Source organism: Siniperca chuatsi, linkage group LG11, assembly GCF_020085105.1.
Source record: "Siniperca chuatsi isolate FFG_IHB_CAS linkage group LG11, ASM2008510v1, whole genome shotgun sequence".
Classification (NCBI taxonomy): Eukaryota; Metazoa; Chordata; class Actinopteri; order Centrarchiformes; family Sinipercidae; genus Siniperca; species Siniperca chuatsi.
This window is the reverse complement of record NC_058052.1, coordinates 8,479,616-8,501,406: the sequence shown is the minus strand read 5'-3', so window position 1 is coordinate 8,501,406 and position 21,791 is coordinate 8,479,616. Positions and strand designations below refer to the sequence as shown.

Sequence of the window (21,791 nt, the reverse complement as noted above, 5' to 3'; positions counted from 1 at the left end):
TCTGATGTTGGAAAAGGAAGTTACTGAGAGAAGCTTAACTGGTTCAGTTAATTCAATTAGGCAAAATACATGTACATATATAATCAGTAGGCGATTTGTTAATTTTTAACAGGGGGGAGGTTTCTTTTCAGCACTGTAGCCAGGCTGAGAATCACAGCTCCAGTGAGCCATGTATTCCTATAGCCCTCAGTAGTAACGACTTCATGAGCTTCTTTAATGATAAAATTCTAATTATTAGAGATAAAATTCATCACATCTCTTCTTTACTAGATATGATCAATCTGTCTTTATTAACACGCTATGTACCGTAGACCTTTAAAGTAGCTTGTAATTAAACCTCTTCTTAAAAAGCCCACTCTTGATCCAGGGTTTAGCCAACTATAGACCTATATCTAACCTTCCTTTCTCAAAGATCCTTGAGAAAGCAGTTGCCAATCAGTTGTGTGACTTTCTACATCCCAATAGTTTATTTGAGGATTTTCAGTGAGGATTTAGAGTGCACAGAGCACAGAGACAGCACTGGTGAAAATCCTATGTGGAATTTGTATTGTGCTACTCTATGCTCTCTTTCCTCCTCTCTTTCTCTCTCTCTGTCTCTCTTTCTCTCTCGCTTCTCTTAACTGAACCGCCAGCGGCGGATGGCCACCCACCCTGAGTATTGTTCTGCTTGAGGTTTCTGCCTCTTAAAGGAAGTTTTTCTTTGCCACTGTCGCCAAGTGCTTGTTCATGGTGGATTTGTTGGGTCTCGGTAAATAATATTATAAAGACTACGGTCTACCTGCTCTCTAGGAAAAGTGCAATGAGATAACTTCTGTTATGAATTGGCACTATATAAATAAAACTTAACTGAATTAAATTGCAAGGGGTGTATTTCTACCTCATGGTCTAATATATAATACAAGGAACAAAAGGTAGCAGTGTAATATTTTTCATTTCCAAAATTTGACAACAAAAATGTGTGTCTCTCCACAGGGAGGTCAGAGGTCAAGGTCAACTACTAAATAGCATACCTGATGCTGGCTGGGATTTAGTGTGTTGCTCAGGACACTTCAGGATTTCTGGACACTTTATGACAACAACGAAGCTACTATTTTTCAAATGATATGACTTACTTGAACTGATTTACTTACTCAACTTTGTGGGGCTTCTCTTGCAAAACACTATGAAACCGATTAAGCCCTCGCTGTAAATGATATTACCACCCTGTCACATGCTACAGTGTGTCGGTTATGAAAGAAGGACTCCTGTGCTTCATAAGAAACAGTGGGCCTCTTGTGCCGCTTTTCCTCCACTGCTCACAAATGTCTTGATAAGCTTGTGCGTAATTACACTAATCTTTAAAGAACCTTCACTGCCTGAAGTACCTCACGTTTGAAGGGGAAACTCACAGTGTGAAGAGGAGTTTTTGCCAGTGTTTAATTAATTTTGTTGTTTGTTGGTAGTCAATATAAGCTTACATTAGAATGACTTCAACCCTGAGGAGAGCGTACCACATCACAGCATTCAGCTGGTATGCTTTTGTTGTTAAGAGTCTTGCTGCTAAGGTTGGAGAGGAGTTACCACCAGGAATCTTTGTTTATGGAGGACCTTGGAAATACCTTACTTTTTTGAATGTGGTGTGTACATTACCCATATTACCTAGTAATAATGGTAGTAATACATTAGTGTACAAAAATATCTATTGCAGATATGAAAAAGTAATAATGGAAAACAATAACATTGCTTTTAATATTTCAGTTATTACAAATGGCATTCTTTGGACTGGCGGCAGTGAGTGATCTACAACTTGGGAAAGAGTCTGAGAGTGCTCTGAACAGATGTAAAGACCTTCTCTTCTCTATCTTTGCCTTCCCTGTGGGCATGGTGAGAAACACATTTTTGAAATCCTGCTTTTTTTTAAATCATAAAATAAGATTTGTGCTACACAATAACTCCATGTTCTATGCATTTTGTTTAGTTTGTTGTTCTACTTTTCTGGACGATCTTTGCCTATGACAGAGAATTAGTCTACCCAGCTACTATTGACACCTTCTTCCCCCCCTGGATAAACCATGCTATGGTCTGTAAATCTGCATTTTCAACAACCGTATGCCAAAATTTAAATAATCCTGATTTTCCTGTCATAAACCATCACACAATGAATTATTCCTACACTGTTTTCTCAGCACACATTTGTCCTTCCTATTTTACTTGGAGAAGTGCTGGTGCAGCCTCACATCTACCCACAGACTAAACATGCGCTGGCAGCATTAGGAGTTGTGGGCTTGGCTTACTTATTTTGGTAAGTGTTAAGTCAGCATAAACATTAGAATTATGACAAAACATGTCCAAACTTTAATAGGCATGTAGCTAACACACAAATAGCACAGCTTATAGTCATTATCTTGACTGAATCATTCACATATCTTAATGGGGCTATGTTCCTACTGTAACTAGTCTAAACTAGTCCAGTGCAGCAGCATTTATGCGTTCATAATGCAAACAGCTTGAGGGGTAAACGCTTCCTTTGAACCTTCAATAGTTCTGCCTCACATACTGTAATGCTGCCTACAGATCCTCCTGTGTCTGATGGTACAAACCATAAATATACTGTATGTTGTGGATGAGATTGTTTTATTATGCTGAGTGTTTTGCTGTTACAATCTTACAATCAGCGTCCTCAGTGTCAGTGGGTGGAAACTCTGTGCCAGTGAATATTTGCACAAGGCATACTAGTTCTTTGAGACAAGACAGTACAAGATGATATGACAGATACAGTGATACTGACAGTTTCTTTTCTTTCTTTTTTTTTCTCTCTAAACATGTTCTGCAGGATTATATGGGTGTACTTATCAGTTGGGATTTGGGTGTATCCCCTTCTTGGGCACTTCAGCACTGCTGGTCTGGTGGGCTTCTTCTTTTTTAACATGTCACTGGTGACCTTGCTCTACGCGCTAGGGAACAAGCTCAACCGCCTTGTCTGGAGTAAGAGACATTAAGTTTACCACTGGAGACAAACAAAGGATCATATGTTCATTTGTCTCTAATCTCTCTCTTTGTCTGTCTACCTCTCTCTCTCTCTTTTTTGTCTCCTTTACTCTAGGTAAGGACATGAACAAAATGACAGCAGAAGCAAAGTAATTCAGCCTCTCTGCCACATAAAAATGGTCAAACAATAATCCCTTAAAGCAAGACTGTAACTTTTGAAAAAAGAACTAACACATTCTTCCTTTTACAGATGAAAAGTTAAATTTATAAACAATAAAACGCACCATTGGTCAGGGGTTTTGCCTGCTACAGCCGTTGTTGGTCTGGTTACCGTTATGGGTAGTTTATGGAAGTAGCTTAAGGTAATGTTGGCTAAAGTTAGCAAACCTTAGGTAAATATTGCTGTATAACACACATTAGTGTCACTTTTCTAACTACATGATTCTTCTCCACTTGTGCTACTGTTACATTAGTTCAGCATGTTAGCTAAATGCTAAACTACTGTTTAGCCAACAGTAAACTACTGTTTAGCATTTAGCTCAAATCTATCCAGTATTATTCCATTACAATCAATTGTAGCCACAGTAGCCGCTGTTAAGCAAACGTTACATAGTCTAACTTTAAAGGGATTAATTGCTCTCTGTACTTAAACAGCCTACAACAGCTAAATTATGTAACACAAATACCTCAGATGTAGGCTAAATGTTAGTTTAGTTTTACAGTTCAACAAAGTGGTATTTAACATTGCAAAACACTTGAATAATGCAATTTAAACGTCAAAACAAGCCTAATAAAGCTAGTTTCTATATTTTCATTTTATGCATTTCCTGATTTAAAAAGAGGCAGATGTTGAATGTAATATATCAGATGCTCTTTTTTTCACATATTCACACATTTCAAATTATGCTGTTAGGCAATAAATGAAGCATTAAGGATACACCATCAAAATGATAAGATCCATATTAAGCACCACTGACTTCCCCTTCATGCAAGGGGGAGGTCATTCCTACTTCGTTACCAATGTCGTGTTTAACCTGAATAAAGTGCATATTTTTCCATTAATCATGGAACATCTGCAGGGGTTGCAAGAAGAACTTGATTTGGTAATCCAACACACAATGCTGAAGAGCTTTGATTTGATGTCATCACAAATCCATCGATATATCCAGGAACAGCTGTGTTTTGTCCATTAATTACTGTAAGTGGGCAGATTTTTTAAAAGAAAATCATCCACCATGCAAGTCTCTGAAGCCTTTAAGATGGTGGAGATAGTTTGGGTCTGCATCCACCAAGCCAACTGAAAGGATCCTGGCCAACAAATGTACATCTTCTTCACTCAGATCCTTCTGTTCAAGAGATGAATGTAAAATATTTAATCTCAATTAGTATGAATAATTCAAGAATTTAACTTTGGATAATTTCTCACCTTCTTGTTGTTGGCAGATGATTCAAGTAGTTGTACTTTTTGAGGTTTATTTCCCTGTCAAAGATAATCATCATTTCAGAAAATCCCACTTTATTTCCTACTTCCTAGGTCACATTGCAGTTGTGTATGTTTGTTTCTGTCTTTTAAAGGTTGAATTATGCCTTATTCTTTATCCAAATTCCATTTTAAAACAAAAAATATTCCATCATGCACAAGAGAAAACACTGTAAAGGTTGACTCACCTCTTTGAGTCCTTTTGAAAAGCACATTATGATGAAGAGAAGGCCAACAACAGTCTGAGTTAAAAGAAAACACCAGTCAATATGTCACAGTCCTCGTTAGATAAAAACTTTGATTAGTCGACACTGATGTTTACTCACAGCTAAAAGAAAAGAAAATAAGGTATAAAGAGGTTTTTACTTACTCCCAGCAAGTGCAACATTTGTATTTCTCTTGGTTCTGTCCTGCATGTGCACTGATTTGTAACTTACTGAGTAAAATAAGTTCCTCCTGCTCTGAGACAGCAGACTACAGTGCGTAAGTCACAAATGGGAAAACACCCATGAAGAACCAGCAGTACAGGATACACTGCATTTCAAGAAGAACCTCTTACGCCTGAAAGATGTTAATCATCAGATAAATGTGCTGTTACGCAGATGTCTGCGTAAAATGGGCTGTTGTTATAAAAAGAGGGCTATTATTGGCTTTCAGTGTGAAAGCAGTTTCCAATTTAGATTGTATCTCTTTGTCACCTGCAAATAACAATATAAGAGAAGAGTTATGACTGGCCCGTGGTCTATGGTTTCACATTTTAATGCAGCATTGAAAAACACTGGAAAAGATAAGATAAAACGCCAACTGTCCATATGAATTCCATTTACATCTAACATACTTTGAAAGTGTATTGCTGTAATTTGCAAAAAATCAGGTTCTGACCTATAGACAGAATACAATAAGGTGATCATTTATTAGGGTTGAAATGCTTCATGTAGCACTACCGCGGGCTATATTCTGTGACATAGTGCATAACCTAAAATCTGTGTTGTGATAGATTTTTTACTAATTTATTCATGAAATTGACACCAGTAAAGCCCTTTGTATGGTGGTTGTCCACTCAAATTTTAATGTCAGGTGTTATGAAGCACCAGGGGTTGAATGTAACTAAGTAAATTTACTCATGTACAGTACTTAAATACAGTTTTGAGGCACTTTACCTGAGTACTTTTATTATTTTGTCACTTTAAACTTTTACTCCACGACAAATAAGAGGAAATATTGTACTTTTTGGCTCTGCTACATTTATCTGACAGCTGTAGTTACTTAAAATATTACGGGTCTATAAAATAGTCTATAAAACTACCCGACAGTATAAAAAGTATTTCAATTTAGCTCCACCTTGACCTGCTACAATATGAAAATCTTGCCTATGTACATAAACAATCCAATCATATATTTAATGATACTGTAACATTCTCCAGGGCCATATTTCAGCATAACAAATAGGCTATTTTTACTTTTAATAAATTAAGTAAAATTTTGATGATGATCTGTACATTTACTTAAATAAGATTTTTATCCCTTTTACTTGTAATGGAGTTTCTATGAAATATTGTACTGCTACTTTCACCCCCACCAGAGGGAGGCAAAGATGTTTTGTTTTTTTTAATTGTTGTCCATATCACCAAAGACATACTCTTCTAGATATTCTTTGTTAGCCAAGCTAGTTAGTATAGTTGGTCTGAAATGTGAGTAAACACTATTATATGATTTCCTTAGTCTTTTTTTTTTCTCTATAAAACTGAGTGCATTGGTGAGTGAGTTTATTTATGTATAATTTCCACCAGAGGGAGCCAAATGTGTCAAAGACTTATGTGCCACTTAATCAGGTTGGCAAATATGGTTTGAAAAAGGCAAATAAGATCCAGCAGATAAGTTCCAGATCCTTCCAGTAGACCCATAATTGCACAAGGTGAACAACATTTAAATATAATAAAAATGATTATATCATATGATGTCAATATTGTAATATACGGGGTATTTTGCATAACATTAATCTCATCTCATATATTTGAACTGTAGTGTTCTTTATAGTATATTTTTGAACTTTAGGCTACTACTCTTAGGTGCCTTTAAATAGATGTTTTGGAACAGGCTACATTCTTATGTTTCCTGTAGCATAGTTTTCCGTATTATGTTGTATTTAATTTTGTGGGTATTTATATTTGTATACGGTATAATTAGGCTATATCGTCTCTCGCACTTTTACTTTCACCTTTCCTTTTAGTTACACACAGAACATATACAACGTGTATACATGATGTGTAGGCTATACATTCACATACATACATTGTGTGTGTGTGTGTGTATTGGGGTGAGTGAGTGTTTTTGTGCATACAGTATGTGTACATATATAGCTGCAGGAGACTCAACGCGCGTGCGTCCCATCTAGAACATTGTAGATGCGTCGCGACATTTCTTCACCTCCATCAAGTAAAGTGTATTTAAAAGCAGTTCCACTTCCGGTTAAATGAGTGTGCCTTCGGTTTAAAGGTCACCACATTTACACTGAAGCTACACTACAGTTACACTACACTTTGTAAATAAGAAGGTGTTCAGATCATCCTGACAGTACTCTCAGTGTCTAGTGAAACTAGAATGCATAGTTGCGCTGTTTTGTATACCTTGCCGCTATTTCAAGACGAGTTTTATTTCTAAAAGCAAAACCGGACATTCAGAGCCTAGTACGGCTACATTGACGGATTTCTTCAGCAGCACCGTAGAGCAGTTGTTGACAGAGCACTGGAGTGAAGGGATTGGGTAGGAATTGTTACAACTAACTGGTAGTTGGCTTTTGATATTAAAAACTGAAAATGTGCTGTTATGTGTGTTTTTAGCAGTTGGACCAGCTAGCGAGCAATACACTGGAAGGTAGTAATTGTCAGATCTGGCGGGTTTGGTAAGATTTGCTATTTGGTTGTAACGTTATAGAAGACTTAGACCTGGTTGTACTTAACTTGTTAGCTAACTGCTTTCGCAGAACGTAAATGACAGGACAATAACAGATATTTCAGTTGCTATACTTAGCTATGCAGTCACCTTACTAAATTAACTCTTAGCTAACTAACGTTAACGTTAATTACATTGTGTTCTGACTAACGTTAGCTTGCTAACATGACAGCACTGTTAGATAAAGACTAAGTTACAGTTATGCTAACGTTATATTGGTGTTCCCACGTGTCCAACGCCTTTTCTCCAAATTGTTTCCATAAATCGTTAACAGTCATTGCTAATTGTAATACTATTACGTTAAGTAATGCCAAATTAACTTGGTCAAGTTGCATCAATCATGACAGATCTGCCTCGCTTGTAATCATCATGGAATATGAACGTTAAGAGGCATGCTAGCTGTCTTTATCCGCGATCCTCCTGTCAGAACAAGAATAATACTTCCGTTTTGAATTATTCATATACATCTGAAAAGAAACACGGCAGTTATTATTTTTATGACAGCGGTAATTTCTTTGAGCTCTTAGTTGTGGGTTAAGTATGGTTAAATACAAATATTAGCAATGCATTTATTTAAGCACGATTAGACGTGTGCTTTAATTTGGAATTCAAGACGCCCAAAACGGAAGTCGTGCTATTTGATGATTTTAGCTTACGTATCCCATCTACCCCATGGATGTCTACATTTTACTGTAGCTTACTTGGCTAATCTGTTTACATGTTACCTGAACAGCAACGAGTTCGTTGTATTGTTATTGGGTTATATAAATATATCATTAAATCCTAAATACTGTAATTAAGCAAACCACACGTATGCGTCTATTTTATATAGTAATGTTACTTAGCCATAACGTTATTTGGCTACCTTGCTAGGTAATACCAGCTGAAGTGTATTCTGCAACCAAAGCTTTGGATATCTGAATGTGCTCTGTAAGGGTATATTAGCCGAGGTGTCTCTCTCGTGTTCACAGAGACGGGGATCCTGCTGGCGTGTATAGCCAAAGGGGAGAGCTACAATGCTGTGCTGGGGAAATGCTTCCTACGGACAGTTAGGCTTGGGTGGGATTGATGAAGAGATTGTGGTTGAGCCACGAAAATGTGAGTTCTTTCACGGGAAGCAAGTGTGTGATGTGGGGTGTGGCCACAGACACACAGCCTTCGTGCTGGAGGATGGGACAGTATACACCTGTGGCTGCAATGACCTCGGGCAGCTGGGACATGAGAAGTCCAGAAAGAAACCAGGTTGGTGTTTTGTTTTTTAAATAAATGTATTTTGTTTTATGATAGCACTTTGTGACACATTGTGACACACTTTAAATTTTCATTATCATCAGATAAATATTTTTCTTTGTCTTCTATTAGAACAGGTTGTGGCTCTGGATGCACAGATCATAGTGGCGGTGTCATGTGGAGAGTCCCATACAGTCGCCCTGAATGACAAAGGGCAGCTTTTCTCATGGGGTCTGGGCTCAGATGGGCAGTTGGGTCTAAATAACTTTGAAGAATGTGTTCGTGTGCCTAGGTAAATTCGGCAATGTTTACTGATTTGCATGAAATATTATTGCCAAGTAGGTTTACACATACAGGGAATTTGCGTTGGTATTTTGGTGCATAACAATAAACATAGTAAGTAGAACATATAAAGAAAGATAAAGCAAGTACTGCAAGTCAAGAAGCATAAATAGAGAACTGACAATAAGATATATAAAAATAAAATAATAAATATGTAATATATGACAGGGATGTGCAAAATATTTACCACGGAATGTGCAAAAGTTCACAGTATGACATATAAGATTTGCAATGTACAAGAGCATAGTCCAGAAGATGTGCGTTAATGTGATGCATTGAGTCAGGTGTGTAGAGTTTACATTAAAATATTCTAAGGGAGGGGGGAGTCGGTGGGGGTCCCCGGCCTTGTTGATGAGGCCAGCTGCAGATGGGAAGAAACTGTTATGTCTGCATAACACATTATTTGCTCATGCTTTCTTATTTAAAGACACGTGTAATTCAAACATCTAATTGTATCGGCATATGTTTATTTAAATATCAAAATATCTTTCTTTAGTTAAATTCAGGTGCACATGATGGGACTTATTTAAACATGTTAATTTCTTACAAAAAAAATACAATACTAATTTCTCTCTCCCTGTAAAAATGCCAGAAACATCAAGAGTTTGTCAGATGTACAAATTGCTCAGGTAGCCTGTGGGTATTGGCACTCCCATGCACTTTCAAGAGGTGAGGATGGTTTATACCCACATTATGCACATTTATTCATTCAGTTTATTATGTTTTCCACATTCAATGTTATGTCTATTTCTTTACATAGGGGGCCAAGTCTTCTCTTGGGGCCAGAATCGATATGGACAACTTGGGATAGGAATAAACGGACAGAGCATTTCCACACCCCAAATCATTCAGTCTCTGCAGGGCATTCCTTTTGCTCAGATATCAGCAGGTGGTGCTCACAGCTTTGCCCTCACTCTCTCAGGAGCGGTGTTTGGCTGGGGGCGCAACAAGTTTGGCCAGCTGGGTCTCAATGACAGCAATGGTGGGTGGTCAAAACCCTAAACAACTTGTGAGTGGTCAAGCCCTCAACTCAGACTAATTGTCAGAAGGTCTTTTTCAGATCGGTCTTTCCCAGCCCTGCTGAAGTCCCTTAGATCGCAGAGAGTGATTTACATCTCTTGTGGAGAAGATCACACAGCAGCACTGACCAAGTTAAGTTACATACTTTTTGGTTATTTGATAAATCTGCAGTGTAATGTGTGGAAGACCTTGATTTGAATTGGACTTGAATCAAAGTGGTCTGTGATTAGTGGTGGTGAATTAATTATTTTTACAGCCTTGGCTGTTGAGTTTGACCATCATTCCTAATTGTTCTGATTATATTTAATCGGCCAGCTTAATGGCTGAGATATGGGATCACAAGGACTCCACTTAACATAGCCTTACAGTGGAGCCTTCAGGGCTTTGCAAATTCAACCTTTCAGGCCATTCTGATAAAGATAGCTAAACCACTAATTTGGAAGTGAAGATTAAGGCAAACAAATGAATGAAGGTGAATGTCTCGCCAGTTGCATTGTTAAACTTTGTATGGCATAATTATGCTAAGTGCAGTAGTAAATGTTGAACCAAGAAGTAGCCCTAGTCACTGTTTTGTCATTCACATTATATATATTAATTACTAATTAATTATATAACTATCAATAGGTAATTTAGTAAGTCATCTTAACATCCAGCTTAATCTTCTCTTACAAATTACCCATATCTCAGCAATTAAGCTGGTAAGTAATCTAATTAATGAAAGTAATCTAATTAATGTGAATGATGGACATAATTTTAAAAAGTAAGACCCCAGTTGTACAAAAACAAAAAAATTCCCTTAATTTAGTATAGTTGTAGAGGAGAATCCATGCCTTAAGACTTTCAGGTTAAAATATACCCTGTGATGGAGCTGAATGATTCCTATTAATAAATAACTGGACTACACTAGAATGATTGCATTCTACATGCTTTCTCAGTCTGTCTCAGCCCTGTATACTGTGGTGTCTGCTAACATTTTGGCCTTGCAGTACTCTTGTCCTTGGGAAGGTTAGCATAACAGGTGTTGCTGATTTTGCAGGAAGGAGGTGTGTTTACATTCGGAGCAGGAGGATACGGACAACTTGGACATAACTCTACAAACCATGAAATCAACCCTAGAAAAGTGTTTGAGCTCATGGGAAATGTAGTTACGCAGATTTCATGTGGAAGGTAAAATTTACAATGTGTATTTTTACACATTTTATTATAAACATGGAATACAAACAACATTTTTTTTTTGTGTATTGACATCAGTGTACATACTGTAGTAGTAGATAATCAGTGTAACAGGTAAATGGGTATAATTAAATTTTATTTAAAAACAACTAAAAAAAATTCAATATACTGTGCAATTATAAGGCAGCACACGTTGGCTTTCACACCCTCCTCTGGAAAGATGGACTCATTTGGGCTTGGTGGTAACGGGCAGCTTGGTACTCGCTCCACTTGCAACAGGAAAAGCCCCGCCCCCGTCAAAGGCCCCTGGGTAGCCTCCAATGCCTCAACGAATACAGGTGAAACACAGTAAATAAAGCTGTATCAAGTACTTTCTGAGGACTAGAAGGCAGAACGAAACAACAAAACTCACAGCAGCAAAGAATTGATACAGCAACTAGCTTATCAAGCTCTCATGGCAGAAACAGAGCATCTCATTGGAGTTGTTTTTTTTCTCCGTCTACTGAATGGAAGTCCAACATTTCATCATTTTATTCCTGGTTTGGTTCACTAACTCCTCAGAAAAATATCTGGGTCTCTTTGGTTTGCTAGATCTTTACTTTCTTCATTGCTCATTTAGTTCAGCTCTGTACCATGGCAGATAATGTAACATAGGCACTGAACCATACAGGCTGCTGAACCAAAACAATGAGCTGAAAACTGTAGAAAGCTACAGGGTTGCTTGTTGATTCTCAGTGGAATCTGAAGTAGTAACACTTTCACATTACAGTGAGTCATTTCATATCATGTTAATTTCAAAAATATTACTTGATGGAGCTTTAAGATGATTATGTTGTCATTCTACTCTCTCTATATATATACTTAGGTTATCCCAACCTCTTTATCCATACATTTATTTCTTGCTTTCATTACATTACATTGCAGACTCGGAGCAGGGCTGTTGTGTCAAGAGGATTTATGCTGGAGGAGACCAGAGCTTTGCTCACTATTGCACTGCCAATGTAAGTTTTCAAAAATAAAGGGCCTCTTACATTTTGAGACCTCAGTCATTGAAGTTTCTTAGAGAATTTTTAGTAAATTGTACGAATTGTATCTCTTAACAAGTAATACAATTATTTGTTAGCCCCTGATTTGGTGACAAAAAAAAGTGCATGGGACTTTTTTAACAACCATACTAAGACATTTTCAAATGAACATGGCAGAACTGTGTCATACAGGAGAGGAAATGTAATTCCCCGTACAAATTAAGGGAGACTGCGTCACCCGATCCTGCACGATACATGTTGGTCTTGTGTTTAATGTGTATAAAGGCTTTATAACTTTTTTGTACTACACTGAAGCAGTATGTTTTTTGCATGATTGTGTTCTCTCTCTAGTATGATCTTTGGCTCAGGAGCACCTGCTTATTTGTGATTTATTTTGGTTGGTTTCAAGTAGCGCTTCTTCTATTTTGTCTATTTTCCTTAAATATCTCAAGATACTACATGGTTGAAGTGAATACCACATAGATTATTCACATTTAAAACATTGATTTCTGAGCTTTGCCCTCTCCTTAAGTTACATAAGTTCATACTTTTTTAAGTTACATAGGTTCATACTTTTCATTGAATTCTTTTTTTAACTTTACATTTTTTTGTTGTCATAGAACCTAGAACAGAACATAGATGACGTAAGGATACAAGATCCCCACAGAAAGATTTGCACCTTGAATGAGGATATCATTCAAAAATGGTTGAACCACTCACCAGGAAGAGTCCCACTGGAAATCTCCAAGTAAAGTCCTCTCTTCACAAGAACCTTGGCTGACCACATGTTATTGGTGTTATTGCTGGTTTTAGTTCATTGTAGACATATTTTTACAATTGGACAAGTTGTCGTGATTCTGTAAGTTCTTCATTTGCTTGTGAAAAGTAGTCACACTAATTACTTGTCTTTTATGATTCCTTTAGTGAGATTGACCTCGTGTTCTCCACAGCAAGCTGCCTCAATGGATCCTTTCTGTCAACGAGGTAATCACATTTTAGATTAAGTCCATTTTTATCTACAGTCTGGTACAAAAGTATTAATTCATTATTATCAAATCCAAGGCATTTTCTTCACTGATTTGATCTTTCTTATTCACACACTATTTACAGATATATGTCAAAACTGAGAAATCCTTACCACTTGTTAGTAACCTAGAAGTATCAGACCTACTCACAGGTCTATGCTCTTTGAAATTCATTGTGTTCTGCTAGTTGATATCCATGTCATTTTTCAACTGACCTTAATCAGTTTTACTGTTTTAAGGGTGTTTTAACATCATAGATTTGACCAATACAAAATCACAGACAGATCATTTGTCACACTCTGTGTGTATTTTCTTTGTGCTAGCCATTTTACGAACAGCTGGGAGAGGAATGCTGCCAAGTTAATTTACCAGAGTCACACTAAGTTACCAGTTATTAGGTAGACAATCTAATGCAATCCAGTACAATAGCCCTGCAATGCATCCAGTCTTTGTGAGCCTTATAATGTTCACTTTCTGTTGACACTGTCAGAGAGATGTTGATTCAACTGGTTTCAATGGTTTGGAGTTGTAGTCAGTGGTGGTGTCGTATTGGATTGTACTATATTAAGAGGAGTTTATAATATTTAATCCCCCTCTTTTATGTGAGTGGGGGTGTTTGACTTTGCGGCTTGACTTTTTGGAATGCTACCTATACAGTCTCATATTAACTGTCTGTTTCTTTTACGCAGTCATCCAGATCACTACAGTACCAGCAGCAAATGTTCAGGGGTGGATATGAACATGGCTCGCCTCCTGTTTCACAGAGTGGTCCAACAAGATCACCCTGAGATCGCTCAGCAGGTCAGTGGTCACAAAAAATCCTGTTGGAGCACCTTATCCATGTATTATGTTGCTGTTTCTATAAACCAATATTCCTCACAATCTCTTCAGCAGTCTGGCTGAACTGGGCTCACCTGATCTTGTCTTGTTTTCCTTTTGTAATTTTGATTTGGTGCCTGGAAACAGTTGGATTTAGCTTTCCCTTCTGATGCATCTATTGGCACACCTGTACATAAAACTCATTTAAAAAGTAAATACATGCATCTCTAGTGTTTATTCGGGTTTTAACACATTTAAGAGTCTTTAAGTCTACACAGTCTAAAATCTCAGCGTATTTCAGCCGTCTTTTTTCAACATACTGTAATTACTGCGATTACTGTGGAGGTAACTATGAGGTTTTACAACATTATAGAACATTATTCCCTCCATAGTTTTTTTGTGTGTGTGTGTGTGTTTTGGTCTTCATTATACCCTGGGCCCTGTAAGACAAAGGTGGAAAGCCATCTTACTTAGAAGTAGCATGATACAACTTAAGAAACTTAAAGGCACAGTACATATACTGTATATACAAAAAACGTAGCCCCAGTTAACTTAACACAGGCTTAGAACCTGTTATCACTCTCAGACTGACTGACTGGTCTACAGGGAGTGATGTCAAATACAAACTTTTAAAGAGACAGTTCACCCCAAAATCAAAAATACATATTTTTCCTCTTACCTGTAGTGCTATTTATCCATCTAGATTGTTTTGGTGTGAATTGACGAGTTTTGATATAATTGAACTATACAGCACTCGGCTTGTGGTGCTCAAGCGCCAAAAAAATACATTTGAAAAACTCAACAGCAACGTCTCTTTCCAGAAATCATGACCTGATTAGTCAAGATAATCCACAGATTTATTGTGAGCTGTTTCATGTAGGAACTATTTTCTTTCTACCGTTAGTTCCTACATGAAACTGCTCACAGCAATAAAAATAAATATGTATTAAAATATGTATTTTTGATTTTGGGGTGAACTGTCCCTTTAAGTTATTAAACTTTTCTGATGCTGCTGAAGGTGTATTTGTTTGTAAACAAAATAATAAAACTATTCAAAATACAATAGTAAACTGTAAAAGTCATTATTTTAGAAACATACCAAGTCAGTTTTATTTATATAGCCCAATATCACATATTACAATTTGTCTCAAGGGGCTTTACAATGTGTACAGCATACAACACCCTCTGTCCATAGACCCTCAATTCAAATGGGGCAGCCCATTTACAATTTTAATGTGAAAATTAATTAATTAAAGTCATCACAAGCTCCTTAAAGTCCGATCTGACATGGATAGGAAGCCAATGAAGTGAAGCTAAAATTGGTGAAATACGGGGATGTAGCGTACAGTAGGTTTATCAGAGCTTTTTCTCTGAAAACAGCTGCCTGCTGCATCTGGAAACTATGCTGATAAGAAGGTTGAGAGTGAACAAAAACAATGACTTAAAAGATGCTTTATAGAGCTGTGGGTTCTTGAGAGCTGGATGCTTCTCTGTGGGTTTGTCACTGTGAGTGACTGCTTTCACGTTGCGATTTTGTTGCTAATAATACAAGATTGATTTATTGCAGCTTTAATTAAATCCTGTATTATGTTTTGACAGCAGAGTTCAACCTTAAATCATATAGTGTAGTAAACCAATCATATTTCAAAGGTTATTACTTGAGAAACACTGTACATCACAAGCATCTTAACTGTATAATACTGTATAATACTCATAATATACAATAAATCAGACAACTTGATGTTAATGGTGCACATCTCCTTGCTGCAAATGACTGCTTGCAATGACTTTTAGCAGCCAGTCTAGCCACTTTATGAGCTCACCTTGTCTGACATCCTCAGTAAAATGAGAGGCTCTAATATTGTTTTAGAGACAAGTAGCCTGTCAAACTATTCAGCCAAGAGTACTGTAATAGTTTACTCAAAATGCTAATAATGTATAATAATAATGTAATGTAATAATGTACTTTAAGGATAAAAAGTCCTGGCTTTTTTAAGGGGCCTCCCCATGTTGGGACCCTGGGTACTTAGTGCCACTATTCCCTTCCCTACGACGCTCCACAATTAACACATTATTACTGTGTCAGCTTTAATTGATCTGTCTCGAGTCCAGCTCTAGCCTCTGCCACCATTAGCACTTTGCCCAACCATCTTCTAATCAGTGTTTGTGAAACAAGCACTGAGTCATGAGATGCATCAATTAGGGATTATTACGTTAATTATAACAGACCTATATACTTTTTTCTGTCTCCCTCAGATTGCTGCCAGTCTGGAGAAGAACCTAATTCCCAGACTAGGCAACTCTCCTCCAGACATTGAAGCCCTGAGACTCTACCTCACTCTTCCAGAATGCCCTCTCTTCAGTGACCGAAATAATTACGTGACTATCGCTATCCCATTTGCCAAATCCCTCATCAGCCTGAAAGAGGCTCCACTGAAGGTGCTAGGTAGGATAAAGACATTTTTTATGCTTTATGCCACACGTGACACAACGATTTCTCCGACAATATTTGCTTTTCACCTTTTTTTCACTAACTGTTTGGTCTTGTATTTGCGTCAGGAAACTGGTGGTCTACATTTGAGCCCCCAGTCTTCCAGCGGCTGGTTGAGTTGTACAAGGAAGTGGTGGTGTATCTGCTTCAGATGCACAAGGTGGGCATTCCTTCAGAAGAGCAGAGAATTTTCACCTGTTTCCTGGACACGTCCCTCCGACTCCTGGAAATCCTGCACGCGGTGAGAAATAAAAAAAATCCATGGATTTGTGTTACAACAGCTGTCGCATGTCAAATTCATACAGTACATCATACAGTACATTGAAGAACTGTTGATAACATCCATTTTCCTGTCGCTTCAGGTGAGTGAGAGAGCAGGACACATCATTCAGTACGATAAATTCTACATCCATGAGTTGGATAACCTGATAGACATCAGAAATGACTACGTCACATGGATTCAGAGGCAGATGTACCCAATGGTGAGTCTACTGTTGATGTGCTGTTCCACGATTCACATCATTACATTTGTCTATGTTTAGGCATTGGTATGAACCATTTGTTTATGCCTCTGTATCCTCAGGGTCATGATGGTGTGGTGACTCTGTGCAGGTATCCCTTTGTATTTGATGCCCAAGCGAAGACAACACTGCTTCAAACGGATGCTGTCATACAGATGCAGGTAATATAGAGTAAATCACTTAACGTTTCCTCCATTCCATTGGTTTCACTCCACATAAAGGAACAAATCTAGTGCTGTCAAATGATTTTGGGACTATACCAACTGCACTGTTGTATCTTTAAAACATATAAACATGTCATCATTCATCCTTCCCTTGTTATATTGATAGATGGCAGTGGATCAGGCACAGATGCAAAACTTCAGCTCCATGTTCCTGCCAGCAGTGGAATCCGTCAACCCATGCCTCATCCTCATTGTTCGGAGGGAAAATATTGTTGGAGACACCATGGAAGTCCTCAGGAAGTCCAAGAATGTTGACTACAAGAAACCACTCAAGGTAAAAGCTGCTATAATCAATATTTTTATACTAACAATGGATCAAATGACTGCCGTGTATATGAAAGGTGTTGCTCATAGTGACGAACCCACAGAAACTTACTCTGTGACTCTGCCGTTCCCCTCAGCTCTACGGAGCGTTTTAGCATCTTTCAGCTTGTTTTGGTTTACGGCCCCAAACTGTGTTGGTTCGGTCTCACTGCAGCAGGCAGCCGTTTCCAGCTAAAAACCCACATTCTAAGCTGCCTGCCCAGCACCATCCAGCACACAGAGAAAGTTAGCGACTAGCTGGTGAACATAGTGGAGCACTTACCTGATAAGACAGATATACTGCCCTCAGGTGTGTGTGGAAACTAAAACAGGGCTAAAAAGAGAGTAATTACTTGACTTACATTCACCAGGTGGACACAAACACAAGTTGTTTGCTAACAAGTTTGACATATGAGCTTTCTAAGGTGATAATATGTCAGTGTTGCATTAACAGCTTGTTTCCACAGCCCCCAAGTGACCCAACATCTGTTAATGTAGGTTTATATTATAAGCTGTTTCATAAAAGTGACAGGTTCATCAAATAGTATGTAGCTTCAAGTGTTCTGCTACTGAAATATAGCAGAACAGCAGTATATTTACAAATCTGTGGTGCCATTTAGATTAAGACATAAAAGGTCCTGCCGTTCTAATGTTTGCGACACTCGTGGCAGGTGATCTTCGTGGGAGAAGAGGCCGTCGATGCAGGAGGCGTGAGAAAGGAGTTCTTCCTCCTGATCATGAAAGAGCTGCTGGATCCCAAATATGGGATGTTTCGTTACTACGAGGAGTCCAGGCTCATCTGGTTTTCAAACAAGGTACTTACTGCATAATTCACCTTTGTATGCTCACCCTGCTGAAATAACACTGGCTATATTTAAGAGCACTCTAAAACACTCTCAATACTGGGAACGGTGAAGTGGTTGTATTATGAATTGGTACATGTTAATGCCATCTCCCGTTTACAGTAAAACAGGTAAGGTCTGAATCTGAAGTGTACCCTATCAAAAACCTTAGTACGGTATTTTCCTATTCTATGTAGCTTACAAATGGGTAAACAACATTATCTTGTTTTTTGTTAGTACTTTATAATCTGTGCAAGGCCAGTGTGCTTGTAACTATATTGAGTAGCTAAATAATCGCAGGGACACATACAGTACATGCATACATTCTTTATATGTGTCTTATTTTTGTTTGCTTGTAGATAATTGAATGTACGAGACACATTGAGCCTGCCTTCTATAAAAATTTCTGATGACGATCAATGACTGTCCCTTGCAGACCTTTGAGGACATTGACTTGTTCAACCTCATCGGGATCATCTGTGGTCTGGCCATCTACAATCTCACTATAGTGGAGCTCCACTTCCCGGTGGCCCTTTACAAGAAGCTTCTGAAGAGGAAGCCAACACTAGATGACCTGAAAGAGCTAATGCCAGATGTGGGAAGGTCAGATCAAGGAACAGTCATCTGAGGTTCCCATTTAACATGTTTATGAATGTCAGTTTTGCCTTGGTATATTGTCTTAACTGCATCTAAAATGGAATCTTTCAATGTTGCAGTTATATGACCACACAGAGCGTTAAATTAAAGATGGCACAAGTGTTCAACAAATGTCTGTTTTGTAATATTGTAAAATATGTCTCTTTCTGTCTCCTCTTAAACTAGGAGTCTGCAGCAGTTACTGGACTACACAGAAGATGACCTTGAGGAAACCTTTTGCTTGAACTTCACAGTAAGATGATTGTCAAACAAACGTCTCTGTGGTGCATGAAGTGTAAAATAAATAGTTGTGATATCTGTAAAAAAAAAAAAAATCTAAACACTATTTTTTCAGATCACAGAGGAAAACTATGGTGCCACAGAGGTCTTGGAACTTGTACCAAATGGCGAAGACATCAATGTCAATAAAACAAACAGGTAAAATTTTCTCTTCTTAACCAATAGCAGATGTCGTTTAAATGAATAGTTTGGAATTTTTGGAAAGAGGCTTATTCGCTTTCCTGCTGAGAGTTAGACGAGAAGATCAATACCACTCTCATGTCTGTTGCTGGATCCAGTTAGCTTAGCATGAAGACTGGAAACAGCTAGCATGGCTCTGTCCAAAGGTAACAGAATCCACCTACCACCTATAAAGCTCACAAATTAAAACATTCCCTGTAGTTTGCTTAGATTTAAGTATCAAAAATACACGTTTTTAGAAATCTGGACATTGCCCAAAATGTCAAACTATTGTGTTTAGTGAAGTCTCTCTGCTGAAGTGTTCCGAACCTTTAACCAGTAAATCGTTTTGACAAAACCTGAAAAAATCTGTTTTAGAATCAGCTTCTTTATTGTTTGCTGAACTCTTTCAGTTTTAGAAATCTGGTCATATTGCTGTCTTCCCACTGTATTTTACATGTTTACAAAAATCATTTTACTTTTATATTAATTCCTTTTTTCTTCCTCTAGGCAGGACTTTGTCAGTGCATACGTAGACTATGTTTTCAACTCATCAGTGGCCCCGCTGTTTGAGTGCTTCTATGCAGGCTTCCATAAGGTGTGCGGTGGAAAGGTTCTAGAGCTGTTCCAGCCTAATGAACTGCAAGCCATGGTCATTGGCAACACCAACTATGACTGGACGGAGCTCCAAAAGGTCTTGTTTCAAATAGTAATTCATGAAAATAAGTCATCTCATCAACTCATTTTGGACTTTGTAATGTAACCTCGAGGGCATTTTTCTGGGTTTTGTATGAAAACAGCATCACAGAACATGATAACAAAATTAAGTATCTATAACTAAATACGACGTGTCCACTCTTACCTGTGTAGAAACTGAAAAAAAAAAAAAAAACCTAAAAAAAAAAACTTGTGTCCACTCTTCAGAGTACTGAATACAAAGGGGAGTACTGGACAGACCATCCCACCATCAGGCTCTTCTGGGAAGTGTTCCACGATCTTCCTTTAGAGAAGAAAAAACAGTTTCTGTGTAAGTGCTGCCCACCATGCATGACTTGAAAATATCTGAGAAGCTGTTGTTTTGGCAAGCTGAATGTACTGACATGTTTTATGGTCAGCTGGCAAAGTGAAACGATGTCTCGTCTCTACAGTGTTCCTCACAGGAAGTGACCGCATACCCATCTTGGGCATGAAAAGCCTGAAGCTGGTGATCCAGCCCACCGGTGGAGGGGAGCATTACTTACCTGTGGCCCACACCTGCTTCAACCTGCTGGACCTGCCCAAGTACACGAGTCTAGAAACACTCCGTGAGAAACTTCTACAGGCTATAGATCACAATCAAGGCTTTAATCTTGCCTGATAGTACACAGAAATGCCTAGAACTCGATGTCCAGACTGTTGATGGCAACCACATTCCCAAATGTTTTGCTTCGCAGACTTGAATCCTGCTGTAAGAATTGAACACTGGGTGGAAAGAGGAGGAGGCCACATGATACTAGAAATGATTAAGAGTTGGATGTCTAGACTTTCACGTTAATCTTGACTTTGATTTTCCAGCTTTTTTCCATGCCATCACAATATTTAATGCCCTATTACAAGTCCATTCACATTTGATATTGCTCTTGTAGATATGCTTTTATTCAAGTTTGGATATGACAAGTATGATGGAGCAAACTACTGGTATACACACCACAGGGCATGCATACAGCAACATAAACACCTGTAAAATCTAATGAAATGCAGTAGCACTACCTTTCTGAAGCTTATAATGTAACGGCATAGTGAGATGTGTCTGTCTTATGTCTATACTGGTGGAGAGATTTATCTGAAACACTTCAAAATATGATGTAATCCAAACACTGGCCTCAAAATGACCAGATTTAAATCAACATCCTCTCTGAAAGGGTCTCAATAAAAATGTGATATTTTAAGCTCCATTGTGGTAGTAGTTGCTGCATGGCTACTGCAGTGAATCTGTGTATTTTACAGGAGTTAGTGATGTTGTGTCCACCCTCTGTGCATTAACTGTTTGAACCCAGACAATGTAGACTAACTCTCTTTATGTTTGACATAAGTTCTGTTGTAACATTTGATTGAGAGCAGGGCAAATTGTTTGCTTTAGATCCTGAGTGGATTTTCTTGGCTGTAAGCCTTAAACAATCCACAAATAAAAACAAAGTGCAGCCACTGAAATAAATGTGAGTTAATTTGGGGATAAAATACTGTCCTGTTTTATGCATTTTTAAAGTACTGTCTTCTGGATTACTGGTTGTTTGGTGGTTATA

The 21,791-nt window shown here is 38.0% G+C and overlaps 2 protein-coding genes and 1 long non-coding RNA gene across 6 annotated transcripts; 2 read left to right on the top strand and 1 right to left on the bottom strand.

The window, feature by feature from the left end:
• Window positions 1-1,451: 1,451 nt before the first annotated feature.
• On the top strand, window positions 1,452-4,203 carry LOC122884877 (androgen-dependent TFPI-regulating protein; the record flags this gene model as incomplete). The annotated part of the gene is made up of 4 exons (XM_044215341.1): window positions 1,452-1,616; window positions 1,738-1,863; window positions 1,958-2,059; window positions 2,166-4,203. Coding segments are annotated over 4 exons (513 nt in total), but the record flags the coding sequence as incomplete, so codon positions are not given.
• A 2,877-nt stretch (window positions 4,204-7,080) lies between these two features.
• On the top strand, window positions 7,081-21,768 carry herc4 (HECT and RLD domain containing E3 ubiquitin protein ligase 4). Of its 4 annotated transcripts, none has more exons than XM_044215339.1 (24): window positions 7,081-7,210; window positions 8,371-8,641; window positions 8,762-8,921; window positions 9,564-9,640; window positions 9,732-9,953; window positions 10,032-10,123; window positions 11,028-11,158; window positions 11,348-11,502; window positions 12,089-12,165; window positions 12,810-12,937; window positions 13,114-13,173; window positions 13,904-14,015; window positions 16,290-16,479; window positions 16,593-16,765; window positions 16,887-17,006; window positions 17,108-17,206; window positions 17,376-17,543; window positions 18,244-18,387; window positions 18,851-19,017; window positions 19,237-19,303; window positions 19,406-19,488; window positions 20,020-20,203; window positions 20,434-20,536; window positions 20,658-21,768. In XM_044215339.1, the coding sequence occupies exons 2-24, from the start codon at window positions 8,416-8,418 to the stop codon at window positions 20,864-20,866; spliced, it is 3,147 nt and encodes a 1,048-aa protein (XP_044071274.1). In that variant the 5' UTR covers window positions 7,081-7,210; window positions 8,371-8,415; the 3' UTR covers window positions 20,867-21,768. The 4 variants fall into 4 exon arrangements, 3 of the variants coding, with proteins under 3 accessions (XP_044071274.1, XP_044071273.1, XP_044071272.1); XM_044215338.1 differs by having other exon boundaries at window positions 7,153-7,233; XM_044215337.1 differs by having other exon boundaries at window positions 7,182-7,349.
• On the bottom strand, window positions 14,250-16,690 carry LOC122884876. The gene is made up of 2 exons (XR_006379994.1): window positions 16,554-16,690; window positions 14,250-14,473 (listed from the first exon to the last, which is right to left on the bottom strand). It is a non-coding gene; the product is annotated as an uncharacterized LOC122884876 (long non-coding RNA).
• Window positions 21,769-21,791: the final 23 nt, after the last annotated feature.

Bases quoted from the DNA above. Each gene is read 5' to 3' on its own strand.
- herc4 (XM_044215339.1), top strand. From the start codon at position 8,416: ATGCTGTGCTGGGGAAATGCTTCCTACGGACAGTTAGGCTTGGGTGGG. The intron at 14,016-16,289 runs GTCAGTGGTCAC...TGTCTCCCTCAG, and splicing joins ACCCTGAGATCGCTCAGCAG to ATTGCTGCCAGTCTGGAGAA. The intron at 16,480-16,592 runs GTAGGATAAAGA...TATTTGCGTCAG, and splicing joins GGCTCCACTGAAGGTGCTAG to GAAACTGGTGGTCTACATTT.